Source organism: Notolepis coatsorum, assembly GCF_963971535.1.
Source record: "Notolepis coatsorum genome assembly, chromosome: 6".
Classification (NCBI taxonomy): domain Eukaryota; kingdom Metazoa; phylum Chordata; class Actinopteri; order Aulopiformes; family Paralepididae; genus Notolepis; species Notolepis coatsorum.
This window is the reverse complement of record NC_140170.1, coordinates 82,636,977-82,656,495: the sequence shown is the minus strand read 5'-3', so window position 1 is coordinate 82,656,495 and position 19,519 is coordinate 82,636,977. Positions and strand designations below refer to the sequence as shown.

Here is a 19,519-nt window from a genome sequence, read left to right as displayed (position 1 = left end):
AGCCATTTAACACAAAAGGATGACCCTCATGCATTGCAAATTTGCATCAAATTCAAAACAGAGTGATGCACAAAATAACTTAAATGAAAATAATAATTTAAAACAATGAATAAAGTGTGCATGAAATAATAGGGGAAAGAAAACGTTAGGAACTTGTTACATTCACCCACACAAGAGCTGAGTAATCACACACCCCCCTCTCTCTCACACACACACACTCTCCCAGCTCTCTTTCTCTCTTGCCCCTTCCTCATCTCTTTCACCCCCCTCTCTCTATATATATATATCTCACACACACACACACTTCAGAAACAAACATAGTATCAATGAGAGCATCAATAATACACCTGAGTGAAGCCTAGTAAAAAAAAAAGTTTTTTTTCTTAAAAGTTAATCGTGAGTTAAAAAAAAATTGTGGCGTTAATAGAATCGGGCGATAATGCGTTAATACCGCGTTAACTTTGACAGCCTTAATTATGATACTTACTGGTTGAGAAATGAAAACAGGTATCTCATGACGATGATCACTGGCCTCTGGAGAGTCACAATGATCTGCTGAAGGTGGTGGGCCCTGTCTGCACCTGACTCAAGCTCTGAGAGAGAGAGAGAGAGAGAGAGAGAGAGAGAGAGAGAGAGAGAGAGAGAGAGAGAGAGAGAGAGAGAGAGAGAGAGAGAGAGAGAGAGAGAGAGAGAGAGGGAGGGAGAGAGAGCGAGAGAGAGGAGGAGAGAGAGAGAGAGAGAGAGAGAGAGAGAGAGAGGGAGAGAGAATTATCCAATACCTTCCATTAACAGACTTGAAAAAGTACAGTGAAAAAGTTATACAAAATGATATCGATATAATACTGTGAGGTATCGAATCACAATATTGTACCCCCCCCCCCCCCATCTAATAGTATAGTATTTTATACCCAGTTTAATCACCTGTACATTGTATATTACTATTGCACTTGTGCTGTGTAATGACAATACATTTGAATCTAATCTAATCTAATAGAAACACATACAAGATTTATACGGAAGACAAGTGGTGCATTCTACTCACTGATGGTGGATATGAGGTCCAGGAAGCGCTCTTTGGGGAACAGGGGGTTCTCCAGCCCCCTGAAGTAGAGCTTGAGGACCCCCGCTACGCAGTTGATGTCATGGTCGCTCTGATCGTCCACCAGCGGGTCCTCTCCTGCAGGCACAGCAGAGCATACATTCACTCCCGCTGCCAATCATTCCGCTACACACCGCCACACATTAACATGCAGAGACACAACCGAGGTCCAAGTGGAAGATGTAGCCTGCTATACTACTAACTGGCTGTGTAAACTAGAATAACTGAGGTCCAAGTGAAAGATGTAGCCTGCTATACTACTATTATTACTACTATTAGTACTACTACTACTACTACTACTACTACTACTATTATTAATATTACAACTCTGTACATTACATGTAATCACCTGTACATTGTATATTACTGTTGCACGTTACTGCTACATTTGCACTCTGGTTGGATGCCAAACTTATTTTCATTGTAAGCCTACTGTACTTGTGCTGTATAATGACAATAAATTTTTAATCTGATCTAATCTAATCTAATCTACTAACCGGCTGTGTAAACAAGAAGATTGTTTTGTCGTTTGTTCAGTCGGCCGGTAATCAGATACAGATACAAAGTGCATAGGATTCATCAATGGTACAGTAGGTTTGTATTGATATAATTATCATTATGATTATCATTAATAATGTTGCTATTATTATCATCAGTCCAAACACATGGTCCTATAGACTGTATTTGTACATCTAAAATGGCTGTCCATTCATGTCACCTGTGACAAATGTGTTCTTTATTTGCACTCATGGAAGCCTGAGGGACAGCCTGTGGCTTTTGAGGCGGACAAAATGCAATTTAAAAACAATCAAAGGGAGCATGGGCCGACGCGGTGGGACTAACCTCGTTCAAATGAATTTTTAATATCGTTGACTTCGACCTGAGATCCCGGAACTCGGAATATGCCCTGCTGCTGAAGACCTGTGTAAAATGTGAGTGGGAAATAAAAATACACCATCGGTACTAGGGCTGACCCCGATTAGTCGAATAGTCGACTAATCGATCGAAAGGAGCCGTAGTCGACTGCCAACCTCCTAGTAAATAATTTTTTTTATAATATATATATTTTTTTTTATCATTCCTTCCAAAAGCAAAGAGGCAAGTTCACAATAATTCATAGCAAAGATTTTATATATTACAGATACATGTGAGCAGAATAGCTTCAAGGGGGCAAAAAGGGAGCAAAAAGGGAGCAAACATACCATACAGATTGATGTATCGAACACAGCTCTCAACCACCACCGGTATGGCCTGACCAGAGTCCTGTCAACGTGGGTAAAGAGAGTGGGGTGACCCTCAAATAATACCCAGCTTTAAAGCACATTAATAAATGAACTGAACATGTGAACTGAATAATAAATGATCATGCCAGCAGAACAGAGAGTGAAGTCATCAGCATAGAGCATGAATATGAACCTAACGGAGATGAGAAAATCCGGTTAATCATTTAAGCTACTGCGTAATTTTTTTTTTACTGAATGGGTGCTTGTGTGTTTGAGCCAGAAAAACGTGTGAGAAACGGAAACATTTTGCCGTGTTAGGTCCACAACGTATTAGTACAGTAACATCACAGCACACGTGAGAAATACCAAGGGGGGGAGAGGAGGCAAGAGAATGTTGGTTAGGATAGTTCACACATCATCACCCCACCCGCTCTGAAAGACAGAGTACCTGACTCCTGGCACGGACATTCCGTCTTCCCCTGGGGGTCAGAGAGCCGTGAGAGGACAGAGAGAGGAAGAGAAGCAAGAAGAACCACAACAGGTTAGTGAGAGAGGGAGAGAGAGAGAGAGAGAGAGAGAGAGAGAGAGAGAGAGAGAGAGAAGAGAGAGAGAGAGAGAGAGAGAGAGAGAGAGAGAGAGAGAGAGAGAGACAGACACACACACACACACACACACACACAGACCTTTCAGAAAAGAGGAGGCCTGGCCTGAGAGAAAAGCCAAAGCATCAGTGCCTTGTTGTGTGTGAGACATGGTTAGGGGAAGGCTACTGGGTCTGAGCTGGTAGGGGAGAGGAGAAACGATGACTACGCAAAGGCATTTCTCTGACCCAGATAAATTGTGCCGAGTGCTGAGGTTATCGGGTCTCCGACTGCTGTAGCCTATGTACATTTCCCCTGCCTGTCCCCATTTGATCCAGCCACGGAGAGAGCGGGTGCCGTCGTCCACACGCATGTGTTTATTTTTAGTAGCCATACACGGTGGTCGTTTTGGCCCGGCTGGTGGGGGGGCCAGGATTTGTTTTAAACGTCTCGAGGCCAAAGTGTACCGAAAGTACAAGCAGTCAAAGCAAACTCCGCACCGGTCCCCCCCCCCCCCCCCCCCCCCCCCCCCCACGCTTGAAAACAAACCGTGTCCAAAGCCGGTCGAGGAGCTTCTACCTTCGTCTAACGCCGGGAGACTAATGTTCCTTTCACTCTAAGGGGTGACTGACTGCTCAGAGCGATAAAGGAAAGGAGAAAGTCAGCCAATGTTTTGGTAAAAGAGAGTGGTCAAAGGCAAGAGCGCCCCCCGAGGACCGCTAGCCAGCCAGACAGCTGAGCTCACACACAGAGAGAACAGAGCACAGATGGGCCAGTACCTGAATGAAGGCCTCCATATTGCCGTTTAAACAGCTTACGCTTAAAAATGGAGCGAGGTCTACACTTCCGCATTCTCAGGGGCTTAGGGGGAAGAGTGGGGGGCCTGGGGAGATGGTGGAGGTGGATGGCAGATACAAGGCAGTTATGAAAGAACGATACAATAGGTAAGACATTGAAATACTGACATTGAAATAGTATCGAAGCTACCAGTAATACCATTCCTTACCCCAATCATTACTCACTACCAAAATCGAACATTATCTTAAAAACACAAGAGTAGGCATGCGATAATATTATTATAGCTGCTACAGCAAACCTTGTTAAAACCCTGCTATGATGATGATGATGATCATGACTCCTAAGCATTATCAAAAACACGACTTAATAAAAAAGACATTTGAATTGGGTATGAAGAGTCACACTGTAAATCAAATAAACATATAATATATTAATCGGCGTGGATCCAGTCTTGTTGTTACCGTGACTATTCATTTATGCTCACAGAGTGCTCCGTGACTCAAAACAACCCGAGGGTGCTATTGGGCAATGTGCGAGAACGCTCCATAATATCACTAGCATCTCATTCCCTCAATACAGTATGGCCTGTGGATTGGTTGTAGGGAAATACCAAATTAGCAGAACCCTTTTCTCATTGTTAATTCAACCCCTTTTTTCCTTGGCAGATGGGGAGGGTGGGGGGCGGGGGGGGGGGACTGAAGACTATTCACATTCATTTGTGACGCCGTGTCTGTCACTTCTAGGCACACAGGAAGGAATTTATTTTACACACAGTTGCCTACTTTATTCGAACCTCCTTTCACTGGACGCCTTACCTCGTTGTCCCGTAGTCGGCCCTTTCCCCTGGAGAGAGAAGAGAACAGAGTGGGTGTAGGCGAGTGTGACACAATGAACACGGTTTAGCGGCGCGGTGGGTGGAGTGCGGGGCCGGGTGTTCGGGCCTGGCAGCCGGGGGGGAAGGAGAGGGGCGTTGTGAGAACGCGGGCACCTATTCAGACGGGCTCAGTGGTGCGAGTGGCCGCGGCTGCTTCCCACTCACTGCCAGGCAGCGGTCATTCAGCGGTCGCCCTAGAAACAGCACAAGAGCCACCGAGGGGAGGGAGGAGGGATGGTCTCTCTCCCTCTCTCTCTCTCTCTCTCTCTCTCTCCTCTCTCTCTCTCTCTCTCTCTCTCTCTCTCTCTCTCTCTCTCTCTCTCTCTCTCTCTCCCTCTATCTCTCTCTCTCTCTCTCTCTCTCTCTCTCTGCAGAGTGAAAGCGTATCCCAGGGCAACGGGAGAGGCGCGGTTGTTTGTGGGGCTGATTTGTACAGTAGGATGATTTTTCCAACGATAATCTCACATAGTTCACCACACTCGTATCCCAACACTGTACTCCCCGCAAAACGACGAGCCACACTTTGATCGGCGGCGCGGAAATATCGCTTCAAAGATCATGTCATGTGTAAAAGCACGCTTCTCGTCAACCGCGGATAATCCCCCCAAAGAAGAGGAAGGAGAAGGGGGGGGGGGGGGGGAAAGAAAAGCAGATGCTTACATCGTTTTCAACGCGCCGATTTAACGCCTCTAATTATACACATCCTTATTCACTCCTCTTGGCTCCGGATAAAATGCATTGCATATCGTACTGTAATGGGAAATGATAGGATATCATAGCTTTAGTAAATTCAGATTATAAAGACCACAGCATGTGTGACACGTACTGGGTATCAAAACTTCCTGTTGCCCCAAAATACAGCTGCAGAGGAAGACGCTCCCCTTCGAATTGGAACCACATGTCGAAAACACCAGTATGTTCCTCTCAAGTCTCCAACCAATGTCAAGTCACTACACCTTCCTCTTCTGTACACCCCCCTCCCCCCCCCTCCTCTTTCTCTCCCGGCTGTACATAGCAGCTCCTCCAATTAAAATCAAAATGCTTAGTCAGTCTCACCTTCTCCCAACGTCTGCTTAAGAAGGTCATGCTTGGCCTGGAGTTTAATGATGAGATTGCTGCCGTTCAGGTATTCTTTGTACTTCTGCAAGAGATGGAATGAAATGAAGCGGATGATGCAGAGGAAGAGAGAGATTATGATTATGATTATGGCACGATACGCGGTACAGTGTAGCAGTGTTGTAGTCGAGTCACTAAATCTCGAGTCCCCAGTGTTCGAGTCCGAGTCACCAAAGAAGAGCCCGAGTCGAGTCCCCATTACCCTAGTCTGAGTCTGAGTCCGAGTCATCAAGGTTGAGTCCACTCCACTCTGGCAGTCAAAGAGCTGACACACAAATACAAGGTCTACATTAAACATAAATGACACAGCGTCACCATTTCAAAGGGAGTTTATTTTCTTTGTCATTAATATAGCCATCAATATCTTATGCCAAATTATTAGGGCCTATTACAAAAAAAGAAATCCTCGTCTGCACCTTCCGAGTCCGAATGCAGTCAATGCTCGAGTCCAAGTCCGAGTCATCAGTGCTCAAGTCCAAGTCGAGTCATGAGTCCTGAAAATCAGTCCAGGACTCGGACTCGAGTGCTACAACACTGCAGCGGAGTCTACATTACTCGGTCACGGGCGCCTCACCGTGAAGTAGAAGCCCTCGGTCTCGTGCTGGTTGGCGCGTCTCTTGGTGACGCTGGCCTTGCTCATGTAGGAGTCGGAGGAGGCCGACTTCACCGACTCCGTGGACTGGCTGTGCTGGAAGGCGTCCGACACGTCAAAGTCCTCCACCGTCAGCATGTCCTGGAGGGTCTGCATGGTGGCGTCCAGCGTCTTCCTCACCTGGCGAGGAGGACGGAGGAAGAGAAGAGAAGACGAGGAAGAAGGAGGAAAAGAAGGAGAAGACAAAGATGAAGAAGAAGACTGTTAAAATATGGACCTATACCATTAAGACCATATAGACATGACACTGGTATACTGCCCACGCAGGAGAGGAAGACTGGTGGAACATGGACCTATACCATTAAGACCATATAGACATGACACTGGTATACTGCCCATGCAGGAGAGGAAGACTGGTGGAACATGGACCAAAGCCGACAAAACTATAGACATTAGTATATCATCATATTTTGGTTGCTGATATTATGTCAATACAGTGAGGTAGTATTGATTATAAAAATTAAGTATTCATATATATATATATATCTTTTCTTTACCAATTGTATTGCAATACAAATTATTGTAATGAGGTGAACAGACTGAAAACGGTATCTTATTAGATAAAACATGATGTGTATATATATTTTTATTCCATTACGGACATCATTTGAAAAAAAAAATATATTACAATATGGTGACTCTAGTATTGTGATAATATCCTGTCGTCTGGCCTCTGGTGATTCCCACCTCCAGCATGCGGGAGAGGAAGACCGTTGGAACACGGACCAATGCCATCAAAACGACAGCTGTCAACATGACATTAGTATACCGGTACTGTGAACATGAACCAGTACAAAATACACACCGTGCATGTCGTACGAGGGACGAGACTCGACCGTGATCTCTTTCACGCTTACATCATGCCAGTGGTAGGCATTTCTATTTTGATCTGTGTAAAGCAATATGCATATAGTATATAAGACCGTACATACTACATGTAATACTATAGATAAGCTATAGCCTTGTAGGTGAATTCCAAAGCATTATAGACGTTAAGCATTATGAGCAACCTGGCTCCTGCAGGGTAATCCACGAGAGAAAGATAAAACCATGACCCATATGTGTCAGACAGAAAGAGAGGAAGTGGGCTATCTCCATATTCATGACAGACGCGAGTGTCACACACACGGACACACATGCACGTACACGTGTGATGTGACCTTTAAGCAGGTCTGTGAGAGACATGGCAGCCTAGGTGGCTCCAGGCCAGCATGCCTGGCTGGGTGCAATGGCAGTCCCCCCTGCGCGCCATGGTGAGAGACCCTGCCCCCCCCCCCCCACACACACACACACACTCCCCCACCCCGTGTCTCAACCCACTGTCAAGAGTATTGAATTAATTATAATGACTTTGAATGCAGGTTGACAGAGCTGAGGGCCAGGAGTGGTTGCTGCTGTTGTTGTTGTTGTTGTTGTTGCTGTTGGTGTTGTTGTTGTTGTTGTTGTTGTTGTTGTTGTTGTTGTTGTTGTTCTATATAAACAATAAACAAATTCCACCAGCCTGGCTGTGTGGTCATTAACACTTTGATCGCCATGGTTCAAATTCATAATTTACCATCCCTAGCCAGCTCTATTGTCTATGGAGAAGTTCCCCTTCTTTGCAGGGCTATAACTTTTTAAATTCTATTGCTAAATTGCCATTACCATGGCCCATTCAATGTCCTATATGTATTGTTCAGGGTGTAGCAACAATATACTTTTTCATTCACATATTCATACTAAAATATGGTCTAAAGTATAAGTATGTTTTTATCGTTTTCTGCAGCTTTCTTCAGAACGTGATTTATAGCCCTAAATGCATTATATTGATGATCAAATACAGTTTGGTAGGAATCTGTGCGAGATAAAAAATTTCAACTGGATGTACTTCTAGAAGTTACTACGTATCATCTGATGATGACCGGATGGGCGAGGGGGCGTTTATAATTCCGTGGGCAACGTTAGATGATTCATCCAGTGTGGGTCATATGGTCATCATAGCAGTTTATATGGAACACGTTAGAATATAACGCTGCAACTCACCGTGGCTTCCTCGCGCCGCTGGCAGATGAGCGTGGAACAGAATCTTTTCTATTATGGGATGGAGAAATGCCCGATCCATTTCCAGGTTGTATAATAGTATATACGTCCAAATCATGTTGTTTTTTCGAGTTATTTGCACCGATCGATGTTCACTGTGTCAAGACGGAGTCTCTCTAACGATAGCGAGTGCCCGGACGACATATGGATGAGCACTTCCGGTTCAAAGGGTCATTTCCTGTTGGCGATCTGCCGATCGGCCACCAGATGGCGCTCTTGAACCGCTAGAGAGTTGAGTGGAGCTTTGCAGTGTATCTCAGGGCTCCGGAGGGGAAATATGATTTCGATCACAGATTTTTGAAATATTGATATCAAAGACGAGTTACGGCATCTTCGGCAGAATGAGCATGGCTAGGAATGACGTCTAAACACGTCATCGGCGACCATAGTGTTAACAGGTTCAGCGCCAGAGGTCGCTGTGGGCGTATGGCCATTGGCCGTGTGTGCCAGCGCTTTGTTCAATGGGGATAAATGCCAGTGTTTGCAGTGCTAAAACTATATTAGATATTATAGCTATGGATCTAATAACATAGTCGATTGTCATTGAGTTTCTTCCGGTCAAGATGCAAAAAACTGATACTTTTTTCATTGATACATTTCCGTTTTATACCGTGGTGAATATGAGTATAGTTTTAGAGTGATTCTGTGTAATCCCAGGAAACGCCGCCAAACAGCGTTTTACTGCATTTCATTATAAATCGTGCCATTCCTCCTGGATCAATAATCAATCTGAAATCAACGCTAGATTATCGGTATTATGTTTCATCATGCATGCATGAAAGGGTGGGGGAGGCGATGGGGGGGGGGTTCTATGCTTCGATCGCCATCAACGGAATACGTTACACAGTACATTACAGACACACGCTCCGATCGCGGGGAAAGAATTATCGGATCAATGCAAGATTGATAACATATAGCCCTTACCTTGTCTATGATGTACTGCAAAAAGAATAATCCGATTATCTGATCGCCATTCCAAATACTGATCGCGATCGTGTTTCCAACGTAATCCAGCATTGAACATGAACGGGGGGGGGCCCTTGTCGATGCATCCGTTATAACCGCTTGTCTTGCCCGAGTATTTAGACCCCGCTCGCACGCCGTTATTTATAAAATAAATAACGATGAAAACCTGACTTTTCTCGGGTTTGGCGCTCAAGCGATGGCGAGTTAACCCGACTTATGTCGGGTCTGGCGTCCATTGTGTTAAAGAATCTAATATTATATATATATGTATATAATATATACTGTATATTCAAGGTGTGTGTGCATATATTTTTGAGTTGGATCATTTATAGAGAATCACCACAGTCAATATGAATGTAGGGTGTAGGCCGGATGGTGGGGGTCATCCACTGGAAGCTAGTAATGAGAAACAATAGAACCACAGTATAACACTGATCAGAATGTTGGTACAAAAGGGGCTTGGCGATACCTCCGCTGATTTATAGGGATGCACCAATACCGATACTTTAAAATGATCTTCCCTGCAGATAAATATGCCATACACACCATATATCATATTACACTCTACAGCTTGAGCACTGCTGTCTGTAAGATCGCTCAATCTATTATAGGAGCTCATCCTGATTCACCAGATGTACCAGATTACAAATTTAAATACTAATCCAAATTATATCAGCATTGTAATACTGTATTATTTAGTCGTGTGTTCGTAGCTTGTGTGTTACAGGGAGTCACCCGGCGAAGATGCAGCCCGCTGTGAATACATGTTGTGGAGAGATGGGAGGGACTGACAGCTCTGTTCTTTATTAGAGAACTCATACGTCCTCCATGCTGACGGGGCTGGAGGGAGGAGATATTACTATGAAGGCCGCGGCAGAGAGGCCACAGATGGATTCTCATCTCATCCCCAGCCCCTCCCCAAGGTTAGGAGACAGCCGACCCCCCGCTGACCTCTTCGTTCTCGATCCGCAGCGTGGCCAAGCGGGACTGCAGCTGGTGGTGCCGCATCAGGAGCTCCGTCTGAACCGGCTGCTGGGCGCTCACCTGGCACACCTGAGAGGAGAGCATACATGATCAGAGGACAAACAGAGGAGGAGCAGGGAACGCTGGGAGACACAGAGTAGAGCGGCACAGACAGGGATGTGCTGCAAAACAAACAAAAAGACTAGGACCAACGAACTCTTCCATTTTTATTAGAAATGCCTTTCATTGATCTGGTATGGTTCTACTGAACGTTATTGATCTGGTATGGTTCTACTGAACGTTATTGATCTGGTATGGTTCTACTGAACGTTATTGATCTGGTATGGTTCTACTGAATGTTATTGATCTGGTATGGTTCTACTGAACGTTATTGATCTGGAATGGTTCTACTGAACATTATTGATCTGGTATGGTTCTATTGAACATTATTGATCTGGTATGGTTCTACTGAACATTGTTGATCTGGTATGGTTCTATTGAACATTATTGATCTGGTATGGTTCTACTGAACGTTATTGATCTTGAATGGTTCTATTGAACATTATTGATATGGTATGGTTCTATTGAACATTATTTATCTTGAATGGACTGAAAGTTATTGATTTGGCATGGTTCAACTGTACGTTATTGATCTAGCATGGTTCTACTGAACTTTATTGATCTGGCATGGTTCTACTGAACTTTATTGATCTGGCATGGTTCTACTGAACTTTATTGATCTAGCATGGTTCTACTGAACTTTATTGATCTGGCATGGTTCTACTGAACTTTATTGATCTGGTACGGTATGGTTCTCCTGAGCGTTAAGAAGAGACGCATTTTGGCCACATGCCATCGCACTCCCAGATCAATAAAAGGCATTTCTAATCACTAAGAGGAGAGCATAATTAGATTGACATAATTACATCACCCCCCCCCCCCCCCCCCCCCCCCCCCCCACACTTCAACTCGCCTCGTCCCCTATGTGTGGCTGGTAGTCAAAGCGCGCCGGCGGGCAGAAGATCTGGTTGTGCATGTCCATGACCTTCAGCTTGTCTCCCCTGGTGTCCATGGAGTCCACGGCCCCCTCCAACAGGTCCAGGCCCTCGTGACGAGACGTCTCCAGGCTGTACTCCGCCGACAGGTAGGTCCTCAAGGTGCGCGCCAGGCTGGCGTGGTAACCCAGGTCACAGCACTGGGCGGGAGGGAAGTAGAGAGTCGTTAGAAACGAGAGGAAAGCAACGTACTGCCGGTATGTGTGCAAAAAGTGTTGTGAGGTCAAGGAAGTGATTCTTTGTCAATATGTGTATTGTTTCTTGGCTTTGTAGCTGAATGTAACTCACGTCTATCATGTCGGAGACGTCGTGGATGTAATATTTGGCCACCAGGGCATTGGTAGCTGCCAGATTCAGCAAATAGTCATTCCGGGCCTTTGTACATTTCAGCTTGTTTTCTGAGTACTTGGCTTGTCTCTGGAGGGAGGGGGGAGATAGAGAGAGAGAGAGAGAGAGAGAGAGAGAGAGAGAGAGAGAGAGAGAGAGAGAGAGAGAGAGAGAGAGAGAGAGAGAGAGAGAGAGAGAGAGAGAGAGAGAGAGAGAGAGAGAGAGATAGAGAGAGATGGGGAGGGGGAGGGAGAGAAAGCCACATCAATACGCAATGTCTAAGTGGATTTCTACAGTAATGATGCCATGCTTTTTCAATCTAAGAGGTGCCTAATCGTATTACTAAACACTTTCTTAAATGTGATATTTTGTATAATATGGTAAAAGGAGTCTTGCAACAAGATAAAACTCTCTCTCTGTTGTCACTGTAACTGATGGGCCTTCTGATGGCTAATGTACCTTAGTAGTCCATGCGCTTACAGTCATCTGGGCATAATGGATGGACATGGAATACACCAACGTTTCAGTCAACACACTTTCTTCAGGGCATTTGGAACTATGCCATCAAAATGCCCCGAAGGAGGTCTGTTGACTGAAACGTTGGCGTATTTATTTACACATAAAGATGAAGAAGCAAAGAATACGAGTGTGCTCAGAGTGTTCTTTTCATGGTTAAAGGTGGAATATGTAAATGTTGTCAAACAGCGACCTCTAGGCAAAAGAGCCCTGCTAGATATTCAACTTTGTTTATATATTTTTTTAGTTTTTGGTCTGATGGGAGTGAGTGGAGAGGGGATGAGTTGCTGGCCGCACTTTGTTTACATTTGTTTTTGTAAATTGCCGGGCCACACCTCAGGCTCTGCCAAGAGAGGTCTGGAGAAATTCACATTATACTACATTACATACCGGTAGTTATAATATAGTATTAGGAATATAATTTGTACATTTGTTTTTGTAAATTTCCGGGCCACACCTCTTGCCAGAGCCTGAGGTGTGGCCCGGAAATTTACAAAAACAAATGTAAACAAAGTGCAATAACAAGCAGGGCTAGTTTTTTGCCTTTTAACCATGATCTTTAAACTTGTACTGCCCCATTCTGAGAACCCGGAGTCTACACACAAACCCCCCCCTGCGGACCGAGCCGAGACGGACCTTCTCCTTCAGCTTCTCCATCTTCTTGACGGAGCTGCGTCGCTGGGGGCGGTCGTCGTGACTGTGCGCCCGCAGAAGGCTGGTGACGGTGATGTCATTGGCCTTGCCGATGTGCTTCTCCTCCTGTTTCTCCGCGTCCTTCAGCTTGCTCTCGGCGCTGAGACTCTCAGTGTGGTACATGTGGTACGTCTTCATCACCTGAGAGGACACAAACACACACACACACCTCAAACGTCAAACTAGGACCGGGCAATACAGCCGTAATCACTATTCATATCATGATCATCATCTATCTGTGTTAACGTATCATGGTGGAATCGTGACACTCAATTGTGTTGCCTACATTAACGCTAAAAAACTAAATCATCTGAAATATTTTAGAAATGACAATTATTTCAGTTTGACAATATCACACATCCCTGCAATCAAACATTGATATAGAAAACGATATGTTCGATTGTCCAATTGATGTTTATCATATTATGATAAACACAAATGAACATATAATTTTCCACACCTAAGCAGAAGAGATATTGTGATATATATCGATATTGAAAAAATCGCCCAGCCCTACATCAAACTCAAGTATATCAGGGGTCAGATCAAAGTCAAACTGGCGTGGAGGACTTGATGCTGGGGTTCTCCCATGCCCTCTTGAGACAGATGTGAATTTGATGGACTAGGGCAGAGGTTCTCAACCGTTTTCATGTGAAGGACCGCCAAACTGATACACATTGTGCCACAAACCCTTATGAACATTTAGACTTGATTGGTCAGAAGAGAGAAGCGTCACACGTTGGAGCGTCTGCACAAAAACAGAAAGCCGCCATCTTTAATGCCTCGCTTAGGATTCATTATTTGTTTGCAGCAGGAACAAGTGCAATAAACAAAAAAGGATACATTCACTGTGTATTCTGCCTCATTTATTGATGAAACAAAACCGACATCAACACAATTTACCACAGAGCGGAGAGTTTACTCTCACAAAAAGATCGCTGATTTGTTAAGCTTGTTGTTAGCTTAGGTGCTAATGTGCTTGCGTTTTAGCATGGCTAGCATACATAGCGTGATCAATATAACTCGCTATTGATTGTTTGTACTAGTAACGTTAATGCTAGTAGAATAGACACAACGTGAGGTAATCACCATCCATTTTAAACCGGTTATTACCTAATGCTAATGTTAGTAGATAGACACGAGAGGTAAAGTTAAAGCTTGTAGAATAGACACAATGAGAGGTAATGTTAACGTTAGCAGAATCGATACGAGAGGTAACAATAGCAGAATAGACACAACGAGAGTCTGGTTAATGTTGTTATTGATTGATTGATTGAAAACTGTGTTTTACTCTGGCTTGCTCCAAGCCCTCACGGACATAGCTATGCTCACGGAGCTCTCATGCTGTACACCAGCGGCCCCGCCTCCCCACACGGAGACAAACGGAGTACTACCTGCAGTGGAAAAGGAACGAAGTACCAGGTACCTAAAGCGGGTAGGGTAGAGTCGAGTAGGTACCATGCAGTGGAAAAGGGGCATTAATGTGGTACCCCCATCTGAGCAGATTATTGTTGTTAGATTAGATAGTCCAGCATTCAACAATGGTCTGTAATGTATTTAAGGGAAGTCATCTTAAACATCCTATGGCCAAATTCTTTACATTGTGTTCACAGTACAAACATTACCTTAAAATGGGCATACGGCCTGATTCTGCCTGCATTTGTGCCCCCTGACTCTCTTTGGCTGTACTGTAGTTATACGGAACTGCCATCTTCTCGCTCACTCTCTTTGCCTCACTCTCTTGTCCTGTCTCCTCTGGCCTAGCTGCTCCTGCTCCCTCTCCTCCACCCCCCCTCTCTCCCATTCTCTCTTCTCCTTTCTTTCTTCCCCTTTTCTCTCCTCTCTCCCTCCCCCTCTCCTCTCTTTCTCTTTATCTTGTAACAATTGTACCACACTGTAAGCTACTAACTGGATCGATCCATGTTGTAATAAACGATCGTACTGAACTTATATAATTGTCTCCTTTATATTAATCTTTCTTATCAATAATTAATAATCATTGCCTCTCGGGACCACAAAGTGAATTCCATATAGATTTTAAGGCTGTCAAAGTTAACGCGATATTAACGCGTTATCGCCCGATTCTATTAACGCCACTATTTTTTTGCACTCACGATTAACTTTTAAGAAAAAAAAATAAAAATAAAAAATATACAAAAAATATATATATATTTTTTTTTAACTAGACTTCCCTCAGGTGTATTATTGATGCTCTCATTGATACTATGTTTGTTTCTGAAGTGTGTGTGTGTGTGTGTGTGTGTGTGTGTGTGTGTGTGTGTGTGTGTGTGTGTGTGTGTGTGTGTGTGTGTGTGTGTGTGTGTGTGTGTGTGTGTGTGTGTGTGCGTGCGTGCGTGCTGTGTGTGTGTGTGTGTGTGTGCGTGCGTGCGTGCGTGCGTGCGTGCGTGCATGTGTGTGTGTGTGTGTGTGTGTGTGTGTGAGATATAGAGAGAGAGGGGGGTGAGAGAGATGAGGAAGGGGCAAGAGAGAAAGAGAGCTGGGAGAGTGTGTGTGTGAGAGAGAGAGGGGGGGGGTAATTAATCAGCCCTTGTGTGGGTGAATGTAACAAGTTCCTAATGTTTTCTTTCCCCTATTATTTCATGCACACTTTATTCATTGTTTTAAATTATTATTTTCTTTTAAGTTATTTTGTGCGTCACTCTGTTTTGAATTTGATGCAAATTTGCAATGCATGAGGAGGGTCATCCTTTTGTGTTAAATGGCTGCATAAAGCAAGCATTTGTTGACTCGCATGTTGATAAGAGTATTAAAACTTGGAACTTGAAAAAGATCCGTTTAAGGTAGAAAAATTTGATTAATTTGCGATTTGGACAATCATGCGATTAATCGAGTTAAATATTTTAATCGATTGACAGCACTAGATTTACATCATTATAAGGAGCTAACAATATACTGTATATTATTTTTGGGCTAACTTCTAGTGAATGAAATTGTGAAATTAAAAACGATTAAACTATACAAATTGTCTGAGGATCCGCTGGAACCCCCTCAAGGAGCCCTGGGGGTTCCTGCATGAACCCTATGTTGAGAACCACTGGTTTAATACAAATGTATATATTAAGGGCGGCTACGTGGCGCAGTGGGCAAGGCGCTCGCAACGAATGCTGGAGACTAGGCTCGAACAGGATGCCTCCTGTTCGAGCCCCGCTCTCCACATTGCTTTCAGTTTAGCTGGTCGTCCACAGTAATACACATTGGCCGTATTACGGGGAGGGAAACTGATGGGTGGGGATCGGGCGTTGTGGACAGCGACTCCTACAGGTCGGTTGGTGCGCCTGCGCAGTAGAATCAAGAAGCGACGGGGGCGGGGCCCCTCCAAAGCCCAGACCCCCGACGCTGAAAGATCGAGCCGCGCAGGTGAAAAGATGCGACGGCTGTCACCTCAAGTATCGGAGGGAACTCGTGCTATGTACAGTATGACTTAGTCCACATTGCAGCCGGCTTGTGGGAGGCATGAAACAATGTTCAAAGACAGGGGAGGGTTGAATTGGACGATATGAAAATTGGGATGGGAGAAAAAATAGAAAATGGGAGAAAAAGTGGATAAAAAAAAAATGTATATAATAAAAGATAGGATAAGATATTCCTTTATTGATCCCCTTGAGGAAATGTGGGACACCATAGCAGCATGGGGAGGGGAGGTACAGGTATGGGCAGGGTAATAGTAGAAAGATATAAATATAGGCAATAAAATGAGATCCGAGTATAAAAAAAGAAAGAACAAGCATATCTGTAAGCTTCAACAACACTGAGAGTGAACTGCAAAACTAAGCCTGCGACACCTTCCCACTCTCACTCTCCTTCCAGGTTTCCTAGCAACCCTGATTGAAATAGTCGATGTGCATAGAGGAAAAGCGACATCAATCAGCTAGAGGAAGGAAACTATGAAGTGACACCGAACAACCTCTCCTGATACTTGAAACAAGAAACTATTTGATTTCCACGCAAAGCAGACAGCAGATCAATGGCAGACCGGCAGACGTAAAAAAAAAAAGAAAAAAGAAAAAGGGGATTCAAATTTCACATTAAGCACAGAAGCGGAAAACATACTTACACAACAATCATGCACAACTTTCAACAGATTTGACCATATTGGGCTGGATTCAGTACAGTACAGTATTACAGTATAGTATTCGTACATGTACTGTAAGCAATATGTAAAGTACAAGCAGTACAGTAGTAGTACTACACACGCATGCTGTAGTATGTATGCGTGGGAGCTGGAGAGAGACGGTTAATAATGCATGAGCATAAAACAGGAAAAATCAATGATGGCATCGTGTATCATGTTACATGTTGTCAACAGTCTTCTGCTGCATCTCGTAGGTGAGCAGCTCCCTGCACTCCGCTTCTAATTCAATTCAGTGTTTCTAGCGTAATGAACCAGCTAAACATCGTAATCCAACTCTCACCCTTTCTAAACCATTTCTACGCAAATCTAACGAGTCTCATCTAGCCGCCTGGTGGGAAATCTGATACTCTGTGTGCGTTGAGCTCAGTTGTGGTGAAGTGATGTCAACTCGACCCACTCTGTATTCTATAAACACAGTTCCTACACAAATAAGAGAGGTTCTGCAAAGTCAGGTTCCCTGTAAATATCGCAACGGATTGCAATTTTGACCTTCTTGCTGCACAAATCCTCCCATATCCCGTTTGAAAAAAAAACTACTGGGCAGCAACTTCCACAGAGCATCACTTTTCCTGCAATAAAAGCCCAATCAAAAGATTTGTCAACAAGCAGAACATTTCAAACGTTGCCCCCTGACTCGCAGTTTTCCATAATCCTTGCAGAAGATCCAGTAAATAAAGATTGAAAACGTCACAAATTCATACATGTTATGCCTCTGGTCTAAGACAGTACAAAGTCAAATGAACCACTGTCTCTCAAATCCAAAAAGAAGAGTGCATCATTGACTGTGATGTCATCAGGTATAAAGTCCAGTGGCGGACTGGGACACAAATTCAGCCCGGGACATTCAGACGCACCAGCCCACACACCGGCCCACGCACCGGCCCACGCACCGGCCCCGAAACCGGCCCACACAACGGGCGTTATGAAACACTTGTCCAGTATTAAACAACCCAAGGCTGTGGCTAAGGAGTCAACATCAGGGAGACCAAATCTACACACCGCCCCTAGATGTGCACTCATGCACAGTGCACACACACACACACAGACACACACATACATATACCGTTACTTCCCGTCATTGGCATATGTTTTTTTTTACTAACATCTTAGTGCCTCATTAGCCTAGGGATTAAGGATACATGAAGTATTAACTACACCATAATAATATTGAGGTTTTGATCCATAGAAAGTAGGGATGTCCGATATTATCGGCCTACCGATATTATCGGCCGATATCGGCATTAAAATGTGATATCGAAAAATATCGGTATCGGTTTTAAAGAAATAATATTTTATTTACATTTCTATAACCTTTATTTACCCAGGCAAGCAAGTAAGAACCAATTCTGATTTTATTTATTGTCAAAAGTATGCATAATGTTGTGTTAATTCCACAACAAGAGATATGTAATGTTAATTACCTGAAATTATTCCATTTCTTGGGGCGGGAAACCCTGCATATATCGGTATCGGTTGATATCGGTTGATATCGGTATCGGAAATTAAGAGTTGGACAATATCGGTATATCGGTATCAGTAAAAAAGCCAATATCGAGCATCCCTAATAGAAAGGTCTGTGCTACACAATTTCAGTTATTGGATTTATTGTCCTTTAATTTGGCACTCATGACATTAGTTGCTTGCCGTTTAATCAACATTGAAAGACCCCCCACTTCCTCCCAGACACCCATTCCAAGAGCCTGTTTTCTCTCTCTCTCTCTCTCTCTCCCTCTCTTTCCTCAGAGTCAACTGCGTTTTTCAGCCTTTTGAAAACACCCAAAGTAGTAGTAGTAGTAGTAGTAGTTTATTCAGTCATCATCTCACACAATACAATATACCCCATCATTTAACAATATTTGATTTTACAGTGACTGAAAAGGTACAGACTGAAGCATAATGCTTATATATGCCTGTCCTATATTCTTAACAAAAATTAAAAAAAAATTGGCGGCTACGTGGCGTAGTGGGCAAGGCGCTCGCCACAAATACTGGAGACGCTGGGCTCACCTGTTCGAGCCCAGCGCTCCACATTGCTTTCAGTTTAGCTGGTCATTCATACTAATACACATTGGCCGTATTAGGGGGTGGGAAACTGATGGGTGGGGATTGGGCGTTGTGGACAGCGACTCCTACAGGTCGGTTGGTGTGCCTGCGCAGTAGAATCAGGAAGTGTCGGGGGCAGCGTGAGCCTCCCACGCGTTACTCCTCGCCACTGAGAGATCGAGCTGCGCAGGTGAAAAGATGCGACTGCTGTTACCTCAAGTACCGGAGGGGACTTGTGCTATGTATGACTTAGTCCACATTGCAGCCGGCTTGTGGGAGGCAAGAAACAGCGTTCGTGACAGGGGAGGGTTGAATTGGATGATACGAAATTGGGATGGGAGAAAATGTAGAAAATGGGAGAAAAAGTGGATAAAAAAAAAA

The 19,519-nt window shown here is 44.2% G+C and overlaps 1 protein-coding gene across 1 annotated transcript in view; it reads right to left on the bottom strand.

Moving 5' to 3' along the window:
• Positions 1 to 19,519, bottom strand: part of LOC311230653 (SLIT-ROBO Rho GTPase-activating protein 3-like) — a 102,870-nt gene that overhangs the window by 14,847 nt on the left and 68,504 nt on the right. The window contains exons 5-16 of the mRNA XM_084317001.1: positions 12,886 to 13,083; positions 11,695 to 11,823; positions 11,325 to 11,546; positions 10,340 to 10,441; positions 6,266 to 6,463; positions 5,632 to 5,716; positions 4,517 to 4,544; positions 2,771 to 2,801; positions 2,302 to 2,362; positions 1,943 to 2,020; positions 1,043 to 1,177; positions 488 to 593 (exon numbers count right to left, since the gene is read on the bottom strand). Coding sequence (XP_084173127.1) covers positions 488 to 593; positions 1,043 to 1,177; positions 1,943 to 2,020; positions 2,302 to 2,362; positions 2,771 to 2,801; positions 4,517 to 4,544; positions 5,632 to 5,716; positions 6,266 to 6,463; positions 10,340 to 10,441; positions 11,325 to 11,546; positions 11,695 to 11,823; positions 12,886 to 13,083 — 1,373 coding nt within the window. The remainder of the gene's footprint in view (positions 1 to 487; positions 594 to 1,042; positions 1,178 to 1,942; positions 2,021 to 2,301; positions 2,363 to 2,770; positions 2,802 to 4,516; positions 4,545 to 5,631; positions 5,717 to 6,265; positions 6,464 to 10,339; positions 10,442 to 11,324; positions 11,547 to 11,694; positions 11,824 to 12,885; positions 13,084 to 19,519) is intronic.